The 10,620-nt window shown below is 50.3% G+C and overlaps 1 protein-coding gene across 1 annotated transcript; it reads left to right on the top strand.

The window, feature by feature from the left end:
- Positions 1-6,305: 6,305 nt before the first annotated feature.
- Positions 6,306-10,032, top strand: TMEM213 (transmembrane protein 213; the record flags this gene model as incomplete). Its single annotated transcript, XM_082479023.1, has 3 exons — positions 6,306-6,387; positions 8,580-8,648; positions 9,863-10,032. The coding sequence occupies 3 exons, from the start codon at positions 6,306-6,308 to the stop codon at positions 10,030-10,032; spliced, it is 321 nt and encodes a 106-aa protein (XP_082335149.1).
- Positions 10,033-10,620: the final 588 nt, after the last annotated feature.

The raw sequence follows: 10,620 nt of genomic DNA, 5'->3' as shown, positions 1-10,620 counted from the left end.
TGGCAGCCGGGCTGTGCTTTGGCATGGCCGCAGGCACCGTGCCGGGCGAGGAGGGCGGCCAGCAAAGCGCCCCAGCCAACTGGCCTGTCTTGCACGCAGCACAGCAAACCTTTTCTTTTAAGGTCAGAACCGGTCTGCGCCAGAGAAGGGAAACCCTTTCTGTCCCGAAACAAGCCCCGGGTAGGTCTGGACCCAGCGCTTTCTGGCTCGGTCGCAACTTCGGCATCAGGTCTGTGACAAGCGCGAGCCGTGTTGTGGCAGCACACGGCTTGTTGAGACTAATAACAGATGGGGCATGCCGGCTCACACCGCCCCGGCCACCCAAAACCGAGCGAGAACCTTTGAAACCTGCTGTACCCGGAGAGCTATAAACCCATAAAAACTCATTTGCAAGCCCTGGATGGACGATCAGTCACCAGGGAGGTGGGAAACTTCTACCCTGGTTTTTCCTCACCGAAGGCAGCCGGGGAAAGGACAGGGAAACAATGGGAGATTAATGATTTTCCTGCAGCCGGGGGACAGGCAGAGGTCTACAGTGAAGAGAGAGGCAGGGAGGGTAAGGACTCGGTCAGCAGCGCTGCGCTTGCCTGGGGCAACGCAGAGACACGGGGAACTTGATTATCACCCCTTGAAATAACATCCACTGGGGGGGAAAAAGCGGCTTTATAGACTTTCTCCCACTGCAGCTGCTAAAGCAAGGGCTCCGGAGAGAAATTTGTCCCCTCCTAAAACCAATGTCTTGGCTCCCACTGAGGTCAGAGGAGGCAGGGTTTCATCCCCGTTAATAAGGCTGGCTGGGTCACTATTACATCTAGCATCCGTAAGAAATTTTAGCTCAAAAGAAGAGCTCGTGAAAATGCATGGCTGCATGTAAATTGCAAAGTACTCCCTTAAAGATTTCCTTTCTCAGACCTGTTTTTTTTTGGAGGTACCCAGTAGCCCTGACCCGACAAGCCGAAGGGAATAGCTTGTCCAAGGGAACAACGCCGAAAGGTGAGCAAACAGCAGAGAGTTTCCCAGCACAGAGGTTTTCTATTCAAAAGCAACGAAGAGTGGCCCTGCTTCGCTATGTCAGCTTCTGCGAGAGGGCTCCTGCCGCTTTCCGAGATCCAGCTGCCTCAAGCTGCGCGACCCAAAAAGGAGGTATTAAAAATTATAAGGCAATTCTGGCGGCTGGGCCTAAAACTTCCACTTTGCAGGGCTCCCTGGTATCCCACCAGCTTTGGCTGCCATGGGCCAGCTCTGCTTTCTCCATCGGCGCTACCAAGGAAAGAGAGCAAAGGCTGACGACATTCAGCACTTTCTGTCGGGAATTGGGAACTTCTCTCGGTAAGGCAGAAGTGAAGTCGTTGCTGTCAGCCGCTCGTCGCGTGCAAAAGCGGCACGTCCCCCACGCGGGGCTGAGAAGAAGCTGGTGTGGGAAAGGAAGGGCATTTCCTTCCAGCCCGTCCTATAATGTTAAATAACAGGAGTCGTCGTTCACTTCTGGACCAAGGCATATTGACACAACAAAATAGAACAGCTTCTCAGGCTACTCCCCCACCTCTGAACCCGCAGCGTATCTTCCCCCCGGCAAAGCTGCTGTGTCCATTTGATGATAATCGGGGTTTGCTTCTGGTTTGCACCTACGCTGCTCTTATTCAGCCCCACGGTTACACCCAGCTACTCCCCTACGTGCTGTCGGGGCAGGGGGAGCAGAGGGAGCCCCCAACACACACTTCTTCACCAAAACAAGCCATGCTGTGCCGGCCACCCCTTCCTGTTAGCCAGGGAGAGAGCAAACACGGAGCGCAGGGATAAAGCCATCTCTCTTGCCCTTCCCTCCCCCCCTTCCCGGGCAGAGGAGAGAAGCAGAAAGCGTATCCTATTTCATGCCTCTGGCATGTGGAAGTAAGAACATTATTTTGTAATGATCTTGTTATTAAAGACCAGATGATGCCGGCTGATGATGAGACGCCGTTCGGAGGAGCCCCGTCAGTGGGCTCATTGTCGGTGCTGGCAGCCCTTCTCCAGCCAGGATCCCTCACTGGGGTCTCCGGAGGGACGGCGTGGGGTGACAGCGGGGCCACAGGCTCAACACCTGTCCAACAGCAACCCCAGCCTGGACTAGAAAACACAAAGGGCATGGTAGTGGAGTTATTTGAAATGTTAGAGCTGCTTTCCTCCCCGTGCGGCAGAAAGCAGAACCCCTCTCCCCTTCTTTCATTTAAGGAGTAAAACCTTTGTGGTTTTGATTTTTTCTCCCTTCGTTTGCCTAGTTTCAGAAATCAAATCCCCTGTTCACAGGTAGCTTTTTCTCAGATGGCTATTTTTCACATCAGTGAAGATACTGAACAAAACGGCCCCCTCCCCAGTGGACACATTATTAGCATCAAGCTTAAGGTTTTCAGCTTTTTAAAGCCATTTTGAGAGCTTTATAAAGGCCCTTAATCTTTTTTGAGCTTTACAGAGGCCACCTGGGAGGGAGCTCACCGTGCAATACAAAGACAGTGGGTTGCTAACAGACAGATCTGCCCTCCCAAGGGACACTTTTTCTAGAGCTGCTCTTGGAGATTTTGCTACCAACAAGGCAAGAGTAGGAGAAGATCTCACCTGTGGTCTCACCGATAGCACAGACCACCCAGCACCCTCCTTGACGTTTAGGACCATGACCTCAAAGGCTGAACAGAGCCCTTGTGAATAGTAACTGGGAATCGTCAACTAATCACCAGCTTAGAGTGCAGGGGGGTCCCAAACATACAACCCCCCCCCAGCCAGGCTGTCATCACTTTCAGCAGCTTGGGGAAGTTTCATGCAGCTGTAAGAGGCTCTGGGATCAGCTTCTTAGCCATAATCACTCCATGCTTAGCTCCAGCATGCAGAAGGTTTTGTGTAGCTACATCTGACGTTAATGCGTGAGCTCTCTTTCACCAAAGCTCCCTCCTGTCGCAGCAGCTAAGCAGAGCAGCCCCTCAGGTGCACTGAAACAAGAGCAGGGGTGTAGCTAAACTGCCCTCAAATGCCATATGGAAAATAGGGATATCACTGATATGCCCAGAGATGATGTACCAGCTCTGCTGTGCTCTCACGGGCCGTGTGTTTTGCCCTGAGTTGAATATCATGCTACGGCTCGATTGCCATCATGCCGGTCACTGATGGAACAGATTGCAGCAGCAATCAGCTTTCATTTGGAATTAAAAATATAAATATGTTGCCTATGTAAACAGAAAATATGTGTATATATAGACAGAATGAGTGTGTATGCATGTGATAAAGGTAATAACTTTCTGAGAGCCACACCTGGTGGTGACCTTGGTCATCAGAGAACCTTGGTCATCAGAGAACTTTAACTGTGAAGCTCTCTCTGTGGCACAAAATATACCAAATGGTAGGTAGTGCCTCCTTCGTCATCATGGGGAAAAGCTGACCAGCAACTCTACGCGCTGTGGAAGAGTCTCCAAGGAGAGGGGTGGGGAAGTACCAAATTTTAGAGTAAACGGAGTCCTGCCTAGAAAACTGCATGGAAACTGGAGCTGGAGGAAAGGAAGACCCCATATCTGCTGATGCTGCAGTCGTGCCTCGCGTGCCATGGCACCCCAGTGGAGATAGGCGTCCGTGCGACGTGTAGAAACCAAGCTAGGGGAAGGCTTTGGAGAGCCTTATCGCTCTTCAGGCAGTCGCAGCACTGAAATATGAATGTGTTGCTCAGAAGAAATGAAACAAATCCAAATCTGCGTCAGGAGGTGATTTTATAGGGCTCCCATTGTGTCTGAACTTATCGAGCAAAGCCTTCATTTCCAATCTGATCCAAAAATCACTGAGGCAAAGCGCAGCCTGTTCACTGCTTCAGAAGACTTTGGAGCAGGCCCTTTCGGAACCACCGAGGGAACACATTTTGGGAAGGAAAAGAAATACGTGACGTTAATTGTGCAAAACATTTTCAGCATCCTTTAGAAACGGGCACATTTACCTGCAAGCTGACAAAGAGTGTTTAGGTACTAGTTAAAATTCAAAAGACATTTCATTACAAATTGAATCATTCACGCAGTAGCAGAGCAGTTTTGTCTTTTCATTTCCCCTCAAACATTTTGTACTGCACAGAACACTTTTGTACTCATTATATTTGCAAAATTAATGGCCAGGTCATCAACTTTCAGCAGGAATCACGGGTGAGGAATTCAGGAGGGACAGGTGAAGCTGGAAGAAAGCGGAGGGCCTTTCCCCAGTGAAGAGTCGAGTTTTAGTTTTGATGTAACAGACTGCTCAGGAAAGAAGAATAAAAATTAAAGACAACTAGCATGAAAGGACTTTTAGCCACTGAAATGAGGCAGAGATGAAGATTATCCTACAGGCTAATTTCAAGCAGCTCCGAGCAGTCAGAGCATTTTTACAGCATATCTCCCGCTGTGACTCATGTTTACCAAGGCCAAGAGCGATGGCAACTAGGGTCACGCACCTAGCCCAGCCACCAGCTGAGCACCTTGGACCACCCCTCGGGTGCCAGCCGAAGGACGGGGCTGCCCACACCCCACCAGCAGCAGGAGGTGGCTGTCGCAGACCGGTCGGCACAGCCCTAACTCGGAGCCCCACCAACCTGTTGACAGGTTGAGAAGGGAGGTTGAAAGAGGGAGACGAGGCGGGTAAACATGCCTGTTTCTGCTGGCCTGCCTTCATCTGCGGCTCGGCGTGCTCGTTCTTCGGGGGAAACCTCCTCCTGCCTGTGTCCTGCTGCATTGTGGAGATATTAACAGCTGGAGGGGAAGCAGAGTGGTTTTGGTGGCGGGGGGTGGACAGCGGGGACGACAAGTGGGTTCACCCCACAGAAATGCCAGGCAGGGCTATGGCTGTGTGGGTTTTGTTCTCAAGCTTTCTCTGAAATGAAGGGGGAACCAAACCAACCTCACAGTTTTGCACAGCAGCACCCCGTTGTCTGTAGCTCACCACAATTCCTGTGGGAAGTCTATTACGCCCATCCCTGCGGGTTTCAGCAGTGTGGAGGGGAAAAAAAAAAGAGAAAATTTTTAGATAGTACCTATCCTACTAGGATTGCTGCCCGAGGCACCTTCCTCCTGGCCTCCCATGGGATGGCTGCACATCCCAAACAGGCCCCAGACAGCTTTGTCGTCACACGAACACCTGAAGCCATGAGTGACCACCACACCAGCAACCTGCTTCCCTGTTGAACCCACCTCTCCCAGTGCCTTCCTGCCCGATTTAATGCCTGAAGTTTTCTCCAACAAGGACATCATGGTGGGTCAAAGATAGCAGCAAGCAGAGCCAACAGCCCGGGGGGCACAGTAGCAACCTGTGGTGGTCACCAGACCAGAACACCACAAGCACTTCAACAGTGTGGCTTTTCCAGTCAGGATTGTAGGAAAAAATCTTGTCCTCTAGTTGGTATTATTTTGCCAGCAACCCTCCTGGTCTGCAGATAGAGCTGTGCTGGTGGGAGGGAGCAGCTCTTGGCTTTGCCTGTGTCATGGAGAAGATGGCATAACCACAAGAGAAGAAAAAAGATGCTCTTTCAGCACCACATATTGCACATGGGTGATGGAGGCAGTGACACAGCTGTGCTCACAGGGAGAGAAGGGCAGAAGCTTCTCCTGTGCAGAGATGCCCCAAGCTTGAACTGATCCCAACCCATAACCCAACACAGGTCCTTAGGGAAAGGCCGTTGTTACTGTGTAATAGCTGTTGGTAGCCTACACCAAGCAACTGGTTTCATCCCATTTCTCAGTGCAAACACGCCCATAGCCTGTATTAAGGCTACTCTATCAGTATGAACAAAGACTTTTTTTTCAGGCTTCCACACACCCCTCCCAAAAAATTGTGACTGCTGGGCAGTTCTGGAGGGGGGGAGGTTCAAGCTAACAAACACGCAAAATCAAAACCAAACAGGGAGACAAATTCTCTACCTTGATCCTCCGCTCCTTTCCAAATCTATTAGACCACTTTCGCAGGACCAGAAGGAGACTCAAAAGACAGAAGCTGCCCAGGACCCTGTGGGGAAAGGGCTGGCTCCGAAGGCCTTTCCTCTCTCTAGCTGCAGCACATCCTGGGGAGAAACCTTCAGGCTTGACCTTCAGGGAATTTCCACCTGCCATGGCGCTGGTATCCACCTCCTGCTGGAGCTGTTTTGGTCGGAGCCCTTCTCTTTCCTCACCCTGTTGTGGCAGGAAAGTTCAAGGTGTCCTGGCAGCAGGAAGCTCCTTTGCTCCACCCTCTGCCCTGCGCACCGGCTCTCCGAGCTTATCGAGGGTTTGCTGAAACAGAGCTGCCGCCGACCTGATCTGTACGGCTGCTCGGGTGGGAGCTGGACCCCCAGCATGAAGCGCTTCTCCCGCAAGCCCTGGGCAGCCTTCGCTCTGCTCTTCTTCTCCACCACGCTCCGATATTCCTGCTCAGCAGGTATTTCTCCTTTATACTCCAGTTTCTATACTCTGCCTTTTCCCCCACTCCTCTCAAAACCTAAATATATTGCCCACTGACAGTAATTTGTTCTTTAAAAACAAGGTGAGCTCCCTTTAGCTTCGTCTAAAAAGCGTAAAGAGCTGGAATTGATTAATGCTAATGAGAATTACTTGGCATGATTGATCACAGCATCTTTCTGAAGAGATGTGCTTTCGCCAGCTATTTACAGATCCACTGTAAATGTGACAGAGCTGCAGGTTGCTCCACCGAATGGCAAGGAGATAGGGGACCGCAGTTACTTGGCCTTCCTGTGTTTGGTGAGGCAAGGGACCATTTGAAATACCACCCAAGGGGCTCACTGTAGTCTGGTTCAGCTCTTATTGGGTGCCTTTTGCAGGAAATCTGCCTTTGGTGCCCCCTTAATTGTAGAAGCTGCCTAAAACCAAAATGTAAACGAGACCTGTGAGCTGCTCCTTTCCCATCAGGCTACTGCCTGCATTGGTATATCGGCACCAGCTGAGACCTGCCAGATGTTTAAAGACGGGTTAGCTTTGACAGCCCGTCCTTTGGGCTGTGAAGTCTATAAACGTGAACCAACACTCTGTATTCTGCAGCACTTTCTTCCACAGGTTGTACACAGTTTTAAATGATTCTTCCTAGTGCTCCTGTGAGGTACTTATTAACCAAGAAAACAAATTATGGGCTTGGCCAAGGTCATTCAGCAAGTCCTAGCAGAGTCAGAAAAAGGACTGGGGAGTACTCAGACCCTTTCCTGGTGCGGGCTGCCTGGGGACCCTCTCCCAGCATCGCAGCATCGGCAAGGAAAGCTCTGGTCTTGCTGATGGGCGGTCAGCTCAAAAAGCAAAGCTGGGCAACAGCAGGTGACCCCAAGGGGGACATCTCCTGCAGGACAACCTCGCTTTATTCGCTGGAAAATACCAAACTCAAAGCTTTGCTCAAAGGTCTTGTTCTGGTTTTTTCCTGAGCTGAAACTAAATCTGAGCCATCATTTTGAAGTCTTCAGTGAAATCAAGCTTGAACTGATTTTCTCTCTCTATCACGCTCCAAACTATCAGCTTAGAGTGATGGTTTGACTGGAAATAGTTCTTTCGTAGCCTCTGCCTGGTCTATGCGCCAGCAGCACGTTGGAGCCGCTCCTGCTGCACGCAGCCGGAGCCCTTTACTCCTGTAGCCTCTCCAGGCTGCTTTCCACGTATCTCTGCAGGGGACCATTTCACCATGGGATACTTCATCTGGTTGAACTGTACTGCTCATAGCAGCACAGGAGGAGATATTTTTTTGAATCCCTTCCTTCTGCAGCAGGGGACAGGCTGGTGTCAATACGCAGAGACCACAGCAACCTGTGGTTTTTCCACGCGGGTGTCCTGCAGCTGTCCTTGCACCTGATCCCGCAGTGCCGCAGGGTGCAACGCTGAAGCTGAGGGGCAAGAGGGGGATTAGGAGGTCCCGGCCTTTGATACCATGTATAGATTTGGAGGCCTGGAGACCAGTCACAGCGCTGTGCTGGAGTGCAAACGTGCTCCGATTCTGGGCAGGAAGCAGGATAAAGAGGCAAAACCTTCACCGAAGCCCCTGTCCCCCTCCCTCACTTATTTCTGTGCGTTGTATTTTCCAATCTGAGCTGGTTAATGAGTTTCAAACACAGCTGTACCTGAACCGCAGCAAAGCCAGAGCTGTGGTGGATCTGCTGAGGCTCTGCGCTGATGGGCTCAGCCATCGGCTCGGCCAGACTCCTTCACACCCCACAGAGCCACTGGCATTTTTCTAAGGGCAAAAGGAGGCAGGTGTAGAGCTCGCCAACCATGGATCTTCCCCTGCCACTGAAAACACTCTTATTTCAGTCGTTGCTCATTCTGCCCACGTAGTTTGGGAAAGGAGAGTGGTTAATTTGAGCTCTGAGTGAATGGCTCACACCAGGGTCGTACTTGCGTAGAGGCACAGTGATCCAGCTGCTCCATACGGCTGGCGCTACAGCAGGTCTCTCTGCAGCCTGTGTTGACAGTGGTGGAGTGAGGTAGGAAAGTTTAGGGGCAGGAACTTATTTTCTCCAAGTTGTTTCCATCCTACAGACCTCTGTGAGGCCAATGGCTTTCAGATTTTCATGCTCGATGCCCAGTATTGCTTTTCTAATCCAACTTGCCTTTTCTCCTGTGCTTTCCTCCTGGCAGCAGCTGAAGACATCTCCAATGTTTCAACAAGCTCCATGCTTACAGCTGAGTACGAAGCACCATGTCTTAGTAAGTCTTCATAAATCATTACTACCATAATAAAGCCAGGTGATGAGACTACACAGGTGACAGAGAGGTTGCCCTGGAAAACGATTTATCTGTTGTCAAGGCTTTCATTGCAGGTGAAACTCTAGGATGCGTTTCTAAGACTCCTCCATTGACATGCCCTGTGTATCTTAGGTACATTCGGATGGATTCATAGCTTTGAACAGACTAAGCATATAGCTAATTCAATTTGTGTGTCCTAAAGCTCCCTGCCAGACTGCTTGTCTGTAGGCACAATGTGGACTCCCGGGAGCACCTCTTTCCCCCACCCCACCAGGTCTTCCCCAAACAGCCAGTCCCAGGCAACCTGAGATCCCACCAGCCTTCCCAGAGTCATCCTCCATCCCAAACGTCCAACATCCCCACAGTCCTGTGCTTCACAAAATATAGTATGCGTACCAGTAGATGCTACGGTCCTCCAGGCTCCCTTTGATATTTCCATGTTACTACCCAGGATGCAGACACAGAGCTGGGTATCTTCACTGTGCCCTTGTGATGGAAAAAGTACAGCAGGTGCTTTAAATTACAGCATAAATGAAACAGCTAATGACATATTCCTTGACTGATTAAAAAAAAAAACTGCAAAAGATGCAAGAAAAGAAATAGAATTGTTAAAAATGATTTCATTTTGAAACATTTAAAATAGGGATCCCCCAACAGTGGTGTGTTTTGCAGTTGTTACACACAAGTCACAGTTAACTGCCCAGCAGAGAGCAGCCACTGCTTCTGTTGCCAGCAGAGGTATCGGGTACCGTAACTATTGGAGATCCTGCTGAAGGTGTCTCTGCTAGAGATCCTCTTACTGTCTCACATGAAGCTTTCCCTACCCCGGGTTTATTTTCAAGTTTAACTAGCTACTTCTACCATACTCCATTCCTAAAACTGACTGAGCAGGTGCTATGCAGGTGTTTTAAAAGATTTCCATCGTGGTGGGCACAGTGGTAAGAAGAGCAGCTCAGGTGTTTGGCCAGACAGGCACGACTGAGTCTTGAAGACATACAGAGGAAACTGGATATTGCCATGCCCCAGGCTAAGACCCAGGTTTAGGAGAAAGTTGCCAAGGCAGACTGACAGGCCACAAGGCAGACAGTGAAGGTACTGTCTCATCTGCCTTCTGGCAAAGGAAACCTGTTATGTACTTGGCCTCCCATGAACTCATTTCGTTTCTTCGCCACCAGACGTGAACTTCTGCACGCAAGCGGCCATGTGCTGCCCGACGGGTGTGGACGATTACGGATGGATTGCAGCAGCCGTCGGCTGGAGCCTCTGGTTCCTGACTCTCATCCTGCTCTGCATGGACAAGATCATGAAACTCCGGCCTGATGAACCCAAATATTTGGTGGCCTGAAGCAGGGCAAGACAGCAAGGAGCAGCACCGGGAAGCAGTGAGGTGCAGGTTGACAGAGCATTTCAATCACTTCCTAAGAAACAAAACAGAAAGGGAACGTACCTTCAGCCAAAAAAGGCCAGATCGAAGTGGGGCACCTGCTGGGGCTTCATCTTTCCCTGCAGGTAAAGAGCTGCCAGCCCAGGTGTGAGGCAGGCAAGTCCCTGCAAGCCACCACGGATGTCCCACAGCGCACAAAAATCCTTTCAGGCTTGCTGCCAGTGCGCCAGCAGCAACGAGAGGCTGAAGGACCAGTTACCAGTCTACAGCATATTGCCTTAAGACAACCCCGTACGTAACCTTTGACCTTGAGACACAAAGTGAGCAAATAAATCTATTTTCTGGAGGATCAGTGTTATCAGTTCCATTACTAAGCTGTGGGCCAGGTTACGCCAGTACATCAGGTGTAACTCATTGATTATACTCAGTCCTTTTCACTCACTAACCTGCGGTGTTTTAAAGTCTATTAACCGAGACCAGTGAAAACTTTGTTATGGAAACTTAAGGATTGTTTGGGCTGGTTTGAAATTAAGACTAGTTTTTTCAGTG

The sequence above is a fragment of the Vanellus vanellus genome (genome assembly GCF_965231255.1).
Source record: "Vanellus vanellus genome assembly, chromosome: 1".
NCBI classification, from domain to species: Eukaryota; Metazoa; Chordata; class Aves; order Charadriiformes; family Charadriidae; genus Vanellus; species Vanellus vanellus.
Note: the sequence above shows the minus strand (reverse complement) of the source record. Positions and strands in the feature narration are given on the sequence as shown.